General features: G+C 43.2%; 1 protein-coding gene across 1 annotated transcript in view; it reads right to left on the minus strand.

The window, feature by feature from the left end:
• LOC124273795 (centriolin-like) overlaps window positions 1-18,810 on the minus strand; it is a gene marked incomplete at its 3' end in the record, with an annotated part of 73,757 nt that overhangs the window by 22,371 nt on the left and 32,576 nt on the right. The window contains 14 exon segments of the mRNA XM_046709107.1: window positions 740-853; window positions 3,564-3,711; window positions 4,558-4,668; window positions 6,251-6,376; window positions 6,378-6,413; window positions 6,415-6,435; window positions 6,642-6,731; window positions 6,733-6,743; window positions 7,102-7,195; window positions 8,989-9,117; window positions 10,559-10,693; window positions 12,059-12,193; window positions 15,074-15,229; window positions 17,468-17,688. Coding sequence (XP_046565063.1) covers window positions 740-853; window positions 3,564-3,711; window positions 4,558-4,668; window positions 6,251-6,376; window positions 6,378-6,413; window positions 6,415-6,435; window positions 6,642-6,731; window positions 6,733-6,743; window positions 7,102-7,195; window positions 8,989-9,117; window positions 10,559-10,693; window positions 12,059-12,193; window positions 15,074-15,229; window positions 17,468-17,688 — 1,527 coding nt within the window.

Genomic DNA, 18,810 nt, shown 5'->3' on the forward strand with positions numbered 1-18,810 from the left:
ATCAGATAATGCTCCATCTAGTGGTTAACTACAATCTAGAACATCAGCTGAGAGAGACCTACCTCCCTCGGGTCCCTGCTGGTTCAGGTTCCCATCTCAGATACGTTCCATCTAGTGGTTAACTACAATCTAAAAACATCAGCAGAGGAGAGACCTACCTCCTCGGGTCCCTGCTGGGCCAGGTTCTCCATCTCAGATAATGCTCCATCTCAAGTGGTTAACTACAATCTAGAACATCAGCAGAGGAGAGACCTACCTCTCCTCGGGTCCCTCAAGGCCAGGTTCTCCATCTCAGATAACGCTCCATCTCAAGTGGTTAACTACAATCTAGAACATCAGCTGAGGAGAGACCTACCTCCTCGGGTCCCTGCTGGGCCAGGTTCTCCATCTCAGATAATGCTCCATCTAGTGGTTAACTACAATCTAGAACATCAGCTGAGGAGAGACCTACCTCCCTCGGGTCCCCTGCTGGGCCAGGTTCTCCATCTCAGATACGTTCCATCTAGTGGTTAACTACAATCTAGAACATCAGCTGAGAGAGACCTACCTCCCTCGGGTCCCTGCTGGTTCAGGTTCTCCATCTCAGATACGTTCCATCTAGTGGTTTACTACAATCTAGAACATCAGCTGAGGAGAGACCTACCTCCCTCGGGTCCCTGCTGGTTCAGGTTCTCCATCTCAGATACGTTCCATCTAGTGGTTAACTACAATCTAGAACATCAGCTGAGGAGAGACCTACCTCCCTCGGGTCCCTGCTGGGCCAGGTAGTCCAGCATCTGGTTCAGGTTCTCCATCTCCTCCTTCTGAGCATCCAGAATGTCATACAGACGGGTCAACTCCTCCTCCTGGGCAGCTGCAGGACAGAGGGTACAGTCAATACAGTAGGTACAGTTAGTACCTTGGGTACAGGGAGTACAGTAGCTTACTAAATACATTAAGTGTAGTCAGTAGTGTTGGGAATTGGTTGAAATCTCACAATTGATGATTGTTTCATTACCAACGAACAATCATCAAAAAAACTTGGTTAGCATCATTTTTCAGATTTTCCTATCCAGGTTGTTATTGCAGATATTTATAACATGATGCAACTTGCTACTTTAAAGGGATGACTAATATATCATGAACATAAACTTCCCGGAGTCTTCAAGAAATATTCAGTCATGGCTTTTCAGTTAGTGAAGTGAGTTTTTTAAGAAGTAAACACGTTTTAATGCCCTGACAACTTCTAACATATGTTCCATTGTCAAGTTTTTCAAGGACTAAAACAGTAGTTCCAAAATCGTTTATTTAAGGATTGACTGTGTATTTCTTTCGTTGCATTGAGTATGAAACTAAAAACCAATGTGCAAACTGTATGAATCAGCGTAGCGATTCTTACAAAAGTTTGCACATTGGTTTTAGTTTCATACCTCAATGCAACGAAAGAAATACACAGTCAATCCTTATAATTAAATTCAACAACAAATACTATAGGCTTTCACCAATATTTTATTTAAACACAATCAAATTCATCGAAACAGATATCTTTGTTACCACCGATTTACGCATTAACATTTTCGATTGTAAGAATTCGGTAATGGCATTGACATGACTAAGGTGACTCATTTACATAAAATGACACGCTACCAAAACCATTAGCCAATCAGCATAGAGCACCCCAAACAGCTGTCAATCAACCAAGCTAACATCGGGGGTTGCGAATCAGAGCGGAACAACACAGCGTGGACGCATGCCGGTAACGGCAAGTTTCAAGTTCAAACATTTGAATTATTACCAGCGAACTGAAAGACACAGTTTGAAAAGTGAGAATTGGAAATGAAGCCTCCGATGACATGAAGTTAGTGGAACTGAGATTGTTAGTGGCAAGCAGTATTTGCATGCAAGCGGAAAGGGGCGAGGATGTGACTGGGATTAGCGTATGCCATGAACTGATGTTCCAACATCGCGTATGCTCTTGTCGAGGCGTTACAATGGCGGAAAGTGTCTCGCTAATTCTTAGTTTTTGAGTAGTCGTTGTGTGGCGACTATAACTACGCACGGAACTTTCATTCCTATGGCCACTCATAAACATTATGTGACGAAGTTCAAAGCCAGCGTCACTCATGGCTTGTATTGCTGTGGCGCGAAGGCAATGAGCAGTCTCATGACTGACTACATTGGGCATTGCGACATATGTCAGACATGAAACGAGTGAACTGGTATTTTTGACTTGGGTTGCTGTAACTTTATAGCAAATCATTTTTCTCGGTTAGATCTACATAATTTAATCTCATTCTGATAATTGTTCCATTTTTAAAAATACAACTTTGTGCTGATGAACTGTGTTTCGTTTTGAGAAAATATACGTAGGATGGAATTTGAAAATAATATTTATATGAATTGTGTATATCTACCTTGGAATAGTTTAACACCCCATTTTGTGTTTCTTTTTGTGGATGTTGATTGTCTGTAGTCGTCCATTCGAAGTAAATCATTATTTGATAAACGCGTTGAAAGCGATGTGTTTGGAATGGCTTATCATCGCACTTGGCATTGCACCGTCATCTCGTGATTTTGCCGATGTTTTTTGTAGATCTGGTTGATGCTGTTATCTCTAACAAACTTTCAATTTCTTCCAGGTCTAAATCATCGGAAAATCAATGTTATCCGCGTGGGCTAAGAGTTGCAACGCGTTTCCGGTAGATTGATCTTCGAAAATCGACTCAAAATTCCCCAGATCAAAACTTCCGTACTTGAATCGGCCATCTTGTTGGAATGTAAAAACAAGACAAGTTGCAGACGACTGTTAAGCTGACTGCGCGTGGTAACCACAGTAACCAGTCAAATAATGTATTATGACAAACACTTTTTATTAAATAAACACTTTATTAACGTTCACGGATAATTTTGAGTTGTTTGTTTATGTTAACCACAATGTATCACTTCAATGTTTATCCAAAGTTCATTAAGGTACCCGAGTGCAAGGGAATTCCCTCGCTGTGTAAAGGTATTCCCCGACATTCCTCAGGTCCGAAAGTAGTCCGGTTCGGTGGTGGCTTATTTTTTTAGATTCATTGGGAAATGAAATCAAAAGAAATGTTCCCAGTTAACCAATCAGATTGCCAGAATTTTAATGAACACAATAAAAATTTAATTATGTTCGATCATGAGAAAATGTGATCGATTGCTTGGTCATTTGGTCACTGCGATCAATCTTCGATTATTTCAATTAATCGTAACACCACTAGTAGTCAGAGCACAGTGAGTCAGCAAGCGTGTGTGTGTGTGTGTGTGTGTGTGTGTGGTGGGTAGATCAGTGGTGCGAATGAATGAGCGGAACACTTGAGACCTTAATTTTCTGACTGATAATTGTAGACTTTGCTGTAGGCTATAAAGTAAGCATCAAGTTGGATACTATGATTTTATTCAGCTTATCAGAAAACATGGTATATTTTCTCACATAAGGTGATATTTTTATACTTTACAGACAAAGGATACTGAACATTCCAGTGGCTGTTCTTCAACCTTGGTTGGAATAATCATAATCAAAATGGAAACATGTTGCGTCCTATTCTTCCACCTACCCATCATCTGGTTGGACATGTCAGCCTCCTGTATGTCGTCCTGCATCTGTCCGTCCCGCGTCTCCAGCAGGCCCTGCAGGTGGTCCGCAGCCTGCTGAGCCAGGTCAAGGTCATCTGCTATCACTTGGATGCGGGCTTCCTGCTTCTCCTACAGCAGTGAGAGGACACTTAATGTCACCTCAGTCTCATTAAAATGTTCAAAATATATGATATATCTCTGCATGAGGTGAGGTGAAATTGGGTTTAACGTTGTACTTGAGAATATTTCGCTCATATGACTCGATCGCATGCGTGTGTATGTGTATGTGTATGTGCAGCTGCTTGTACTAGCCCAGACTTAAGCTGGTTTTATAGTGCTAGGCCCACTGAGATACCATGCCGCAGTGAAGCATGAATACCCCACTCAGACACACATTATACTGACTCGAGGCGATGACCAGTCCTTGTTGTAACATTAAAGCCGAAGCCAGGCAAGGGACCAACAAGTACCATATTTTAACGTCTTTTTGGTATGACGCGATCGGGATCGAACCCCGACCTTCAGCTCTCCTCGGGCGGACGCTTACCACCACTACACCACGGAGATGGGCCTCTGCATGAGGGACCTTTATGTTCAACAAAGATTCAGGGCTGACCTGGAGTCAAACACCCTGAGGAGAGGACCCTTCACTTTGTACTCTCATATATATGCCACTGTCAGAGTAATGTTCATGAGGAATCTGCTACTACTTTACGGTATCCGTCACGTTATGGTAGGATTCAAACCCACAACCAGTACCTCCTTGTTGGGCAGGGAGTCAAAGACATCTGAGTCCATTGTGCCACTGTGCCCAACAACATTAGAAAACAAGTATGAAGCTCCCTAACAACACAGTGTGAATTATACCCGTTCAGGGGACTGATACAAACAGCTACGGATAAGGGAGGCAACTCTGCAGCACCTGTACCGCGACCCTGTCAAGAATGCCTCTCACAATGAGATCCATCTCCTCACCCTGATCAGCTCCGCCTCCTGCCTCTGTTTCTCCAGCTCCTTCTCAAACTCCTCCTCCCTCTGCTGCATCTCCTCTGTCAGCAGCGCGATCTCATTCTCTGCATCCAGCACCTTCGGGGAGGAGGACAGGTGAACATTACAACCGATCAGCCTATGTATTACGTCATCAATACTCATGGAACTATATTCCTGTTTCTTAGCTCCACCATAACAACACTTATGTAGCAACTATATGATGCATCACCTAAACAAAGAAGTTGTTCATCCATAAAGTTGGTCCTTATCTGACTCTTCAACTTCAAAAAAGGCCACTCAAAACCATAAAAAGTCCATACATCAGAGGCAGTCCTATTTTATCTTCTCTCCAACTCATACACTCCAGCCAATATTGTTTAAAACACAACTTCAAAGGATCTGGGTTGAAATATAAAACCGCAAGCTGGAATAAGCTGAGCTGCAGGTTTTGCATTTTTGGACAAAAAAATTGGATTGCTTAATTACTGGACAACGTCACTGCAATACATTAGAATGACTGACTGACTGAGTTTGGTTTTACGCCGCTTTTAGCAACATTCCAGCAACATCACGGCGGGGGACACCAGAAATGGGCTTCAACATTAGAATGAAACAATACACCAGTCGTTGTACAGATCAAATTCAGTGACAGCTTAAGGAAAAGCCTACATGCAGCATGTAGACAAAAGAATTCATGCCGTGTGGTCCTGTGTATAGAGACCAGGTAACAAATCTGTTGAAGTTAAAGAACGCTGGTCGCAGACAGTCCTTGGATGGGTGACCGTGTTTGGCAGCTGGATTATGTGAGTTATGACTTATGTCCAGCCCCACAACAAAGCACATGTGACACAAGTGGTCTCACCTTCGGCGAGTGAGTTTGTTCATGAATTGCCTCTGTTCACTCAGCAGTGAATGGGTCCCTGGTGGGATAATTCATTTGACTGTTAACCATCTAGCGCCCCACTGTCTGCTTGGGTTATCTATGGTAATAATTTGTTAGCGCTTTGAGCATGCACAAGTGCTTGGAAACAGGCACGCCATGAATAGCCATTATTATTATTATGTGAGACTGAATACCTGTAAGTGAGTGAGTTTAGTTTTACGCCGCACTCAGCAATATTCCAGCTATGTGATGGAGGTCTGTAAATAATCGAGTCTGGACCAGACAATCCAGGGATCAACAGCATGAGCATCGATCTACGCAATTGGGAACCGATGACATGTGTCAACTAAGTCAGTCAGCCTGACCACCCAATCCCGTTAGTCACCTCTTACGACAAGCATGGGTTACTGAAGGCCAGTATTCTAACCCGGCCGACCCTTGAACCGACCTTGGTAGATCATGGCCCTGTCAGCCGTGTTTGTTGAATTTCCACTATGTAAGGAAACCTTAAGACTACGATGACGTAACCCTACACCCTGTTACCGCCAGTCATTCTGTACACCTACCCTTCTCTCACTCTCCTCCATCAGTCATGATGTACACCTACCCTTCTCTCACTCTCCTCCATCATTCATGATGTACACCTACCCTTCTCTCACTCTCCTCCATCAGTCATGATGTACACCTACCTTCTCTTTCTTCATGCTGTCACTCTCCTCCATCATTCATGATGTACACACCTACTCCTTTCTCTCATGATGTACACTCTCTCCATCAGTCATGCTGTACACCTACCCTTCTCTCACTCTCCTCCTCCTGGTGCCTCGTGGTTCCTCCGCTCCATAAGAGCTCCATCAGTTCACGCTGGAGTTCATCATACACCTAAGCTTCTCTCTACTCTCCTCCTGAGTTGAGGGACGAGGCTCACTCGGTCGGAGTCGGAGCTTGGTGCATATGTCAACACGGGTCCTTGGACGCTCCTGAAAAAAGAAATAAAATGCTAAATAATAATGCTGTGTTGGGGAGATTGGCAAAAAACCATGACAAATGGTTTTCATCCTTGGGAAGGCTCATGACAAACAATGACAAGCATCAGGAGATTGCACAAAGAAATCTACCCTGTAGACACCCTGTGTGAAAATTCCTGCACCAGTCAGCCCAGAACACCATGTCGAAATTCCCCTACCTGTCGTGCTCTGTTTTCAGCATCCTGCAAAGCCTTGTTCAGCCTTCGAATTTCATCCTCAAGTCTACTGATCTCTGCACTCTCATTCCGACTGTCGGGCCTCTGGAACATGGAACACACAAATCACTAAGCACTTCACCTAGTTCCGTGTTGACGTAGGGATTCCTCAAGACACAAGTTGAGGTAGTTCTACCAGCTGTTTAATATCAAACTAACATGTTCACAAATTCTGAAAACTATTCTGAGTATGAAATCTCTATTAAATTTCAACATCTTGTTTCAATAGATATCTGTCAACTCTGGATGTTACTTTGATAAAAAATAAGATTACACCAATGAACACATATCAGGGCATTACAAAGTTCATTTTCCTCAAGTTGAGATTAATTCAAAGACATGATTTGTTCAGTCTCTCAGTGCCACTGACAGTAGGTGTTTATGTTAGGAAAAGTGTTGGCACCATCTTCTCTGGGTCTGTCTTCTCCCCCTCTCTTGGCAAGGTCGGCTTCTGCCTTCTTCAGGTTTTCCTTGAGAGTCTGCACCTCCACAGATGCCTGGAACATGGACACCATTGTTACACCTGCCACTGACACCCACCACACACACCCGCCACAGACACCTTCTACACACACCTGTAGCATGCTTCTTGCAACGGATTCTGACAACTCCTGACACAGAAGCTTGTTTCAGCACTGCCTACTGGCACCAACTCCTGCTGTAGACACCTGCTACTACTACGACCCATTAACACCTGCTAGACACCTGCTACTAGTACAAACCATTAACACCTGCTACTAGTACAAACCATTAACACCTGGTACAGACACCTGCTACTAGTACAAACCATTAACACCTGCTACAGACACCTGCTACTATGAAGACCCATTAACACCTGCTAGACACCTGCTACTAACGACCATTAAGACCTGTTACTACTACTGACTCCATTAACACCTGCTACAGACACCTGCTACTACTACCACGACCCATTAACACCTGCTACAGACACCTGCTACTAGTACAAACCATTAACACCTGCTACAGACACCTGCTACTACTAAGACTCCATTAACACCTGCTACAGACACCTGCTACTACGAAGACCCATTAACACCTGCTACAGACACCTGCTACTACGAAGACCCATTAACTCCTGCTACAGACACCTGCTACTACGAAGACCCATTAACTCCTACTGCAGACACCTGCTACTACGACCCATTAACACCTGCTACTACTACGACCCATTAACACCTGCTACTACTACCACGACCCATTAACACCTGCTACAGACACCTGCTACTACGAGACCCATTAACACCTGCTACAGACACCTGCTACTACTAAGACCCATTAACACCTGCTACTACTACCATTGACACCATTAACACCTGCTACTACTAAGACCCATTAACACCTGCTACAGACTACTAAGACCCATTAACACCTGCTGCAGACACCTGCTACTACTATGACCCATTAACACCTGCTACTACTATGACCCATTAACACCTGCTACTACCACTTATGACCCATTAACACCTGCTACAGACACCTGCTACTACTACAGACCCATTAACACCTGCTACTACTATGACCCATTAACACCTGCTACAGACACCTGCTACTACTAAGACCCATTAACACCTGCTACTACTATGACCCATTAACACCTGCTACAGACACCTGCTACTACTACAGACTATGACATTAACACCTGCTACTACTAAGACCCATTAACACCTGCCACACACCTGCTGCTACTAAGACCCTGCTGCAGACACCTGCTACTACAGACCCATTAACACCTGCTACTACTACCAGACCCATTAACACCTGCTACAGACACCTGCTACTACTAACAACCCATTAACACCTGCCTGCTACTACTAAGACCCATTAACACCTGCTACAGACACCTGCTACTAAGACCCATTAACACCTGCTGTAGACACCTCTACTACTAAGACCCATTAACACCTGCTACAGACACCTGCTCCTGAATGCTTTTAGTTCATAAGACATTAATACTGATGACCAATAGTCATGACTACAAAGCATATTTACATACACATTTACAGGATCCTATCGAAATACGGCCTCTTCAAGATCAAAACCGATGTGCACTAGAGGTATGCAGCTTGAATTGTCAGGGACACAGTGAATATCAAGTCAAACAGCCACTTCACTTCACATACCAAGAATTGGATTCTTCAATAACTGACTATTGTCCACACATTTGAAATAAAAACATCAGACTGTTCTAAAAGGTAACTGCCACAACAAATCTCAAAGAACTTGTCACTAGATCTGTTATTCAAGTAACAATACACCCAAGCCTGCTGACCTTGTGGTTATGCTTTCTGGCCTCCTCCACCTCTCGGTTGCTCTTGTTCAGTTTGTCCTGGACGTAGTGGTGGAGGTCGTGGAAGGTCTTCCCTAGGACGTCGTCACTGCTCTGTGGGGGGAGGGGACCCTGCCAGGACAGAGGAAATAGGGAAGTCACTGAATGTTTTAAGCCATATCTGCATAGTCCAGTCATTTCAAACCCTCTTCGACCACTAAATACTGTCAAAGACGATTGTACGAGTCTGAATGTGACTGAGTGAGTATTGTTTTACGCCGCTTTGAGCAATATTCCAGCAATATCACAGGGGGGACTCCAGAAATAGGCTTCACACATTGTACCCACATGGGGAATCGAACCCCGGGTCTTCGGTGTGACGAGTGAACGCCTTAACCACTAGGCTACCCCACTGTCCCTGCAGCTGAATGCAACAGTCGGGCCAGCACAGAGGTACTGTAAAGGTTGTACGACAGATAGGATTACTTTCACAATGGACCGCCTCCGCGGTGTAGTGGTTAGAGCGTCTGCCCGGATGGTTTGATCCCCGACCGCGTCATACCAAAAGACGTTAAAATATGGTACTTGTTGGTCCCTGCCTGGCGCTCGGCATTAACGGGTACAACAAGGACTGGTCGGCTCGGAGTCAGTATAATGTGTCTGAGTGGAGTATTCATGCTTCACTGCGGCATGGTATCTCAGTGGGCTAGCACTATAAAACCAGCTTCAGTCTGGGCTAGTACAAGCAGCCGCACATACACATATGAGCGAAATATTCTCAAGCACGACATTAAACCCAATTTCACCTTACCTCACTTTCACAATGAGGGGTGACTATAGATGGCATGTTGCGATTGTGATAGTATTGCTATAGTTAACATTAGTGGTCACTATTGAGGGGGGAAACAACATAACAATAATCTACTGCAGCATGCTATCGTGACAGCGATAGTCTATTGCGACCAACTATTGCAATACTCTTGCAATGTTTTTTTCATTCTTGAATGGTCTCATTTGAAGTCATTTCCCTAATGAATGTATAGTTTATATGAGGTGAGGTGAGGTGAAATTGGGTTTAACGTCGTGCTTGAGAATATTTTGCTCATATGACGACGTGCATGCGTGTGTATGTGTGAATGTGCGGCTGCTTGTACTAGCCCAGACTGAAGCTGGTTTTATACGACAAGGGCCTGCAAATGATCTAGAATCATCCAGACAGATGAACATTGTTGGTGTTCAATGAAATCACAAGATACACAGCAGAATACTCCATTCATTTCATTCTCCTCCGATGATTGGTATCACTTGCTGGAGATCACTATAGAAACAGACATTCATACATATTGGGCACATTATTCATAACTGCTACTGTTTCTGTAGGTTGTCTTCAAACTCTTTTATTTTTTTCCGGAGTAGGTTTGAAATAGCTTGTGAGAAACGTCATGGTGATACAAACATCATTGTTGGTTGGCTGTGTGCACTGCACTGTCAATCTACTGGAATGAAGTAAGTTTGAAAGGGGATTTTATTATTGGGTGTGGTTACACAGCTAGCTAAATAACTACATACAAACCTTGCCAGCTCTGAAGTTGTGAGTGAGGTCCTTTAGCCTCTTCTTGAGGTCACTGGGTCTGAAGGTGTCCTTGGTGTCAGAAGCACTCTGCTTCCTCGTCTCCGATAACTGTTCCCGCAGGGAGGCATTCAGACCCTGGACACACAGACCCATGTAAGTAACACTTATCTAATTGATTTGGAGTTGCATGTAGGGCTGCAACGTTTCGGTTCGATTCATTGAAAATCGTATCTGACACCTTAGTTTTGATTTTGATAACCATTTTCACTATTTCGATTTGATATTTGAATACCTATTTAAATTATTTCCACGCAGCCAGAATGTAATTTTCACTCCAACTTGAGCAGTATAGGCGAAACAGGATTGGTTGACGCCGGGCAACTTATCCAATGAGAATTGTTGTTAGCAGACATCGCCAAGTTGACGATGGATGTTTTAACTTGTATGAAGAATCGAATCGAAAATGATCGAATCAAGGGTCCAATATCGAATCAAATCGAGGTGTGGGTGAATCGTTGCAGCCCTGACTGCATGCACACGAACTTGTACTTGAGTGTCCCATTGTTTTTGCATGAGGTCCCGAGTATAACTTTTGATAGTGGGTTTGAAATTACTGTACAGGATTAGCAGTGGAGATAAGGGCTTGTCAAGAGTTGCCTTAGCTGCAGCATCGGCCTTTGTGTTACCTGCTATGCCGACGTGACCCGGCAACCAGCAGAAGATGATGTCACGTTTTCCAGTATAAAGGTTGTTGTAAAGTTCTAAAATGTCTAGGATGATAGGGTGACTTGAAGTAACATTTTGAAGTGCTTGAAGGCAAGATAATGAGTCTGTTAAAACGATGAAGTTTTTGGAAATGTTCTGGTGTTTAATATAGATCAGAGTTGTGAAGATAGCTTTTGCCTCAGCAGTGAAAATTGAACTGTTGTCAGGAATTCTAGAGGAGACAGACTTGGATCCAATGACTGTAGCACTGGCAACTTGGCCATCGTCCTTGGATCCGTCTGTGAAAATGGATCTATGGGTGTTACACTTGGAAAGTAACTGGTTTTGTTTCTGACTTTTTGAGTTTTGTGAGGGTAAGATTGACCTGTGGTTTCACCATCTGCCACGGTGGGGAAGACAGAAGCCGGTAAGGTGCTATGATATTGAGGTCAATTTTAGCTGCAGATATGTGTGGTTGGATTCTGATTCCAAATGGTGGAAACAGGCTTGGCAGATTAGGAAACAGGTTTTCATAGAGAGAGTTGAAAACACAGTTGTATGCAGGATTGGACTCATTTGAACGTAATTTAGTGATATACTGCAGTGAAAGTTTAATGCGGTGTTGTTAAAGGGAGGGTTGGCCCCCTTCCAACCCCTTCCCATGTGGTCCCCACCCCTTCCCTTGTGGTCCCACAGCCTCGTCCCTGGTGATGGTGATCCCCACCCTCCCTTTGTGGTCCCCTGGCTGATCCCAACCCCCTCCCCTTGTGGTCCCCACCCCCCATCCCTACTTACCTTGGCAGCCTCCAGCTGGGATTCCATCTTCCTCAGCTGCTCCAGGGATCTGCCTCCATCCTTCTGTTGCCGTGCTAGCTGCTCCGCTCTTCCTCTCTCCACCTGCAGCTGCTTCTCCATGTTCTTCCTCTCCATCTGAGGGTAAACCTTAGTACAGTCTTCACTGCCACACCGACTTACATACAAACCTTAGTACAGTCTTACATACAAACCTTAGTACAGTCTTCACTGCCACACCGACTTACATACAAACCTTAGTACAGTCTTACATACAAACCTTAGTACAGTCTTCACTGCCTCACAGTCTTACATACAAACCTTAGTACAGTCTTCACTGCCTCACAGTCTTACATACAAACCTTAGTACAGTCTTCACTGCCTCACAGTCTTACATACAAACCTTAGTACAGTCTTACATACAAACCTTAGTACAGTCTTCACTGCCTCACAGTCTTACATACAAACCTTAGTACAGTCTTCACTGCCACACCGACTTACATACAAACCTTAGTACAGTCTTCACTGCCTCACAGTCTTACATACAAACCTTAGTACAGTCTTACATACAAACCTTAGTACAGTCTTACATACAAACCTTAGTACAGTCTTCACTGCCACACCGACTTACATACAAACCTTAGTACAGTCTTCACTGCCTCACAGTCTTACATACAAACCTTAGTACAGTCTTACATACAAACCTTAGTACAGTCTTCACTGCCTCACAGACTTACATACAAACCTTAGTACAGTCTTCACTGCCTCACAGACTTACATACAAACCTTAGTACAGTCTTCACTGCCTCACAGACTTACATACAAACCTTAGTACAGTCTTACATACAAACCTTAGTACAGTCTTACATACAAACCTTAGTACAGTCTTACATACAAACCTTAGTACAGTCTTCACTGCCACACCGACTTACATACAAACCTTAGTACAGTCTTACATACAAACCTTAGTACAGTCTTCACTGCCACACAGACTTACATACAAACCTTAGTACAGTCTTACATACAAACCTTAGTACAGTCTTCACTGCCTCACAGACTTACATACAAACCTTAGTACAGTCTTCACTGCCTCACCGACTTACATACAAACCTTAGTACAGTCTTCACTGCCTCACAGACTTACATACAAACCTTAGTACAGTCTTCACTGCCTCACAGACTTACATACAAACCTTAGTACAGTCTTCACTGCCTCACAGACTTACATACAAACCTTAGTACAGTCTTCACTGCCTCACCGACTTACATACAAACCTTAGTACAGTCTTACATACAAACCTTAGTACAGTCTTCACTGCCACACCGACTTACATACAAACCTTAGTACAGTCTTCACTGCCTCACAGTCTTACATACAAACCTTAGTACAGTCTTACATACAAACCTTAGTACAGTCTTCACTGCCTCACAGACTTACATACAAACCTTAGTACAGTCTTCACTGCCTCACAGACTACATACAAACCTTAGTACAGTCTTCACTGCCTCACAGACTTACATACAAACCTTAGTACAGTCTTCACTGCCTTCACAGACTTACATACAAACCTTAGTACAGTCTTCACTGCCACACAGACTTACATACAAACCTTAGTACAGTCTTCACTGCCTCACAGACTTACATACAAACCTTAGTACAGTCTTCACTGCCTCACAGACTTACATACAAACCTTAGTACAGTCTTCACTGCCACACAGACTTACATACAAACCTTAGTACAGTCTTCACTGCCTCACAGACTTACATACAAACCTTAGTACAGTCTTCACTGCCTCACAGACTTACATACAAACCTTAGTACAGGTGTCTTCACTGCCTCACAGACTTACATACAAACCTTAGTACAGTCTTCACTGCCTCACAGACTTACATACAAACCTTAGTACAGTCTTCACTGCCTCACAGACTTACATACAAACCTTAGTACAGTCTTCACTGCCTCACAGACTTACATACAAACCTTAGTACAGTCTTCACTGCCTCACAGACTTACATACAAACCTTAGTACAGTCTTCACTGCCTCACAGACTTACATACAAACCTTAGTACAGTCTTCACTGCCTCACAGACTTACATACAAACCTTAGTACAGTCTTACATACAAACCTTAGTACAGTCTTCACTGCCTCACAGACTTACATACAAACCTTAGTACAGTCTTCACTGCCACACAGACTTACATACAAACCTTAGTACAGTCTTCACTGCCTCACAGACTTACATACAAACCTTAGTACAGTCTTACATACAAACCTTAGTACAGTCTTCACTGCCTCACAGACTTACATACAAACCTTAGTACAGTCTTCACTGCCTCACAGACTTACATACAAACCTTAGTACAGTCTTACATACAAACCTTAGTACAGTCTTCACTGCCTCACAGACTTACATACAAACCTTAGTACAGTCTTCACTGCCACACAGACTTACATACAAACCTTAGTACAGTCTTCACTGCCACACAGACTTACATACAAACCTTAGTACAGTCTTCACTGCCTCACAGACTTACATACAAACCTTAGTACAGTCTTCACTGCCTCACAGACTTACATACAAACCTTAGTACAGTCTTCACTGCCACACAGACTTACATACAATCTTAATTACAAAAATATACTGGACAAAAATATGTAAATTTTGAAATTATGAATAATGATCTATTTATTCATTGACACTGATAAAATATCAATCATAAAAATACCAATATCTCAAACTTATTTTGTCCAGTATACAAACCTAATTACAAACATATTGACTTACAAACTTACATTGATACAGAGTTAATACAAACATACAGACTAAAATATTTTCATACAACAGTTTCCATATTTATCTTCCAGTGCCATTAAGATAGATTAGTGCCATGGCTGCTGAAACTCCCTTACATGAACATGTTTACATACAGATCTGCAGATGACTGATTTCTGAAATGAATAGGTTCAACTTTATATGTATCCTCTGATCCAAATACAGTTTTTCATCAAAGTACCTGGGACCGTTTCTCAGTGTCGTTCAGACTTCTGCGTAGGTTGTGCGCCTCCATCTCGGCATGTTCCAGCCGGTCCTGCAGCTCGGGATCCAGCTGCCGGCTGCGGTGCAGCTGGTCGTTCAGGGACTTGTTGAGGTCCTGGGCCTGGTGCTCCTGCTGCAGAGTGAGTGAGTGAGTGAATGAATGAGTTAGCTGAGTTGGCTGAGTGAGTGAATGAGTTGCTGAGTGAGAGGGAATGAATGAGTTGGCTGAGTGAGTGAGTGAGTGAATGAGTGAATGAGTTAGCTGAGTTGGCTGAGTGAGTGAATGAGCTGCTGAGTGAGGGAATGAATGAGTTGGCTGAGTGAGTGAGTGAATGAATGAGTGAATGAGTTGCTGCTGAGTGGGAATGAATGAGTTGGCTGAGTGAGTGAGTGAGTGAATGAGTTGGCTGAGTGAGTGAGTTGCTGAGTGAGTGAGGGAATGAATGAGTTGGCTGAGTGAGTGAGTGAGTGAATGAATGAGTTGGCTGAGTGAGTGAGTGAGTGAGTGAGTAAATGAATGAGTTGGCTGAGTGAGTGAGTGAGAGAGTAAATGAATGAGTTGGCTGAGTTGGCTGAGTGAATGAGTGAGTGAGTGAGTGAGTTAGTGACAAGTCATACCGTATACTGTCCAAGGTAAATGCCAGATGACAACCACGATGCTATACTCCCTACAGTTCTAGCTTCCTGTTACAACACCGTTCTGACCATCGTGTGGCAATGTCCTGGTACGTAATACCAGGACTAACAACAGCATAGTTAGGTTAGCCCCACACTGTACATCTGGTGTCAAACATAGCAGGCTAGCCATGAAGCATACATTCAGCTTATCAGAGGTTATCTGCCCCTTTGTACACCTCTCTTGACAAAGAGGTTGATAAATACCGAAAGGTCAAGGTCAAATGATAACATTATGGTTGGTCTGCAGTAAATGCTATACAATTACATGGCCACGGACTCTGGATTGACATTCAATGATTTGGCATTCAATGAGTGAGGGCGTGGGAGTCATGTTTGATAGTTTGATGTTGGGAACACCTACCCTCAAACAAAGACTGACTGACTGACTGACTGAGTTTGGTTTTACGCCGCTTTTAGCAATATTCCAGCAACATCACGACGGGGGACACCAGAAATGGGCTTCACACATTGTACCCATGTTGGGATTCGACCCCGGGTTTTCGGTGTGACGAGACAACGCTTTAACCACTAGGCTACCCCAACGCCCCTCAAACAAAGAACAATCAACAATGACAATGTTGTTTTAGAGAATAATTTCAAATGGCATAAATGATGAGCAGTTTGTAGTGGTCAGTGCCACAGTGACCAGTATTCCAGCTGTATCACAGCAGAGACCATACATCTTGTTCTGACGTCTTTTGTGGAAAACGTAAATTTGCTAAATTAATCTAATCTACCAAACGTGATAACACTTATTTTCTAAAATGTAAGACTGAGGAACTAAACGTGATAACAATTATTTCTAATGAGGAACTGAAGAAGTAATATGATAACACTTATGGGTAAAAACCAATGTGAAGAACTAACTAAATGTATAACTTTAACTTTGTAACAAAACCCCACTGAATTTAACTAATTTTACATAACCCCTCATATCTAAACTAACCCTACATATCTAAATATCTAACTCTATTAACTGCTTTTAATGTTCTAATTGCTCAAAAGCTTCTAATACTAAGCCACTTTATAATCAGGCAGAATGAATAGGAACCTCTAACTTTCTTTACTAACTAAACCCCACTGATTGTCTAAGCTAATTTATGAATATCTAACAACTGACTGACTTTCTAACCTAACTCTAAATTTACGTCTGGTGTCAGTGATGTTGAAAACCTAATTGAATTAAAATTCAAACATATGAAAACTGGGAGCGTGCCTAGTTCACTTGCAGGCAAATCTCATGCAGTCAGTGTCTATGGAGATTTTACTCTGCGAAGTAGGTGTGTTTCCAGTTTTTTAAATTCCATAAACACTAACTGAACGAGATGCCTTTGAGTGAACTCTCCCAAACATATCTATTATATGGTGTCTATTATAGGGTCTCTGAGTGAGGGAGTGAGTGAGTGAGTGAGTGAGGAACTGAGCAACCTGTCCCTGATTTCCAGAAACAGACTCTGATAACATTATGTCTAAATTGTTATTATCCTCAAACGACGTAGACTAATTTTGTTTGGTAGCTAGGCTATACAATTGTATCTCAAACTCATTTGGCTAGATCAATGAGGCTTTCAGGGATAAAAATCTCACAGTTAACAGTCTAACACGTCTTACGGACATCTGGTTAATTAAATTCTCTACAGTATACATCCACCATGCAGAAGTTCTGCATCTCAAGTTTGTACTTTCAACTGACCCTCTGCCAAGTCTGGCCCTCTTCAGCCTCCCTGTTGATGATCTTGAGTTCCGTATCCAGACGTCGCACCCGCTCCTCCAGACTCTCCTTCTCCTTCACCACCTGCTCGAAGTCCTCCTTCTGACGGGCGCTCTGGTCCTTGACGTTCTGCAGGTAACCCTGGAGACCGTCCACCACGTCGTCCAGCTCCTGACGCAGCTCCTCGTTGGCCTCAATACGCTCTGGAGGAATCATGGAGTAGGTTTGAGTGGACAGGATTTAGTTGAAAGGGAATGATTTCTACTTTGGGGAGACCAACGAGCAATGTAAAAACTAAGATCATATGATCCTTGTGTGCCTAAGGGACATAACTCTGCACATCAAATTGTGGCACCCTGGATGACTAAGGCACCGGTGGAAGCTAGTGAACATGAATTTGTCTTGGAGGAAGGATCACTAGGACGCAGGTTATCAACTTTACAACCGGTGAAACTTGTGACTGACTGACTGACTGAGTTTGGTTTCGCATCGCCGCTTTTAGCAATATTCCAGCAACATCACGGGGGGACACCAGAAATGGGCTTCACACATTGTACCCATGTGGGGATTCGAACCTGGGTCTTCGGCGTGACGAGCCAACGCTTTAACCACTAGGCTTCCCCACCGCCCCTGGTGAAACTTGTGAACACAGGTAAGCCCAACAGTTCAACATGCAGGTAGCATAACATAGCATAGCATATTTTGTTACGAGCATATATCCATGCTAAAGCATGCTCAAAGCGCACAAGATAAAGATGAGATTAATGGTAAAGAGCTACAGTTCAAAGGCTATCTTGAACATGTGTATTTTTAGATTGGATCTAAAAGAATTAAAGTCACAACAGTCTCTGAGGCTCTGCGGGCGACTGTTCCAGGCTATAGATCCTGCATGGACAAAGGACTCTTTCCATACGGGTCTTCGGTAGTGGGTAGACCACAGACCACAGTAATGGATCTGTTGGTAGCACTGGTATGTGTGACACATGCGGGTAAGGGCTGGACCATGGATCATAGTCATCAATCCATTGGTATAATCAGTAGATGTGACAGGCAGGGATTTATGGGACGCGGATTCCTGCGTCCTATCCGCACAAAAATTGACAAACTGACGTAACAAAATTTATTAGCCTGTCCACAGGGACGCAGAAAAAGTCCAAATACTTCTTGTAAAAATTTCGATCAAGTAACAGTAAGTTATCACTGAGTCTGCTACTAGCCGGGTTCTGGTATCATTTGCAATTTAATTACTGTAACAATGTGATGATCATGACACACAATACAATAACAGTAACTGAATTACAACAATATTACTATTACATAGTATT

This window comes from Haliotis rubra, unplaced genomic scaffold, assembly GCF_003918875.1.
Source record: "Haliotis rubra isolate DU_JTF1 unplaced genomic scaffold, ASM391887v1 Scf1037, whole genome shotgun sequence".
NCBI classification, from domain to species: Eukaryota; Metazoa; Mollusca; class Gastropoda; order Lepetellida; family Haliotidae; genus Haliotis; species Haliotis rubra.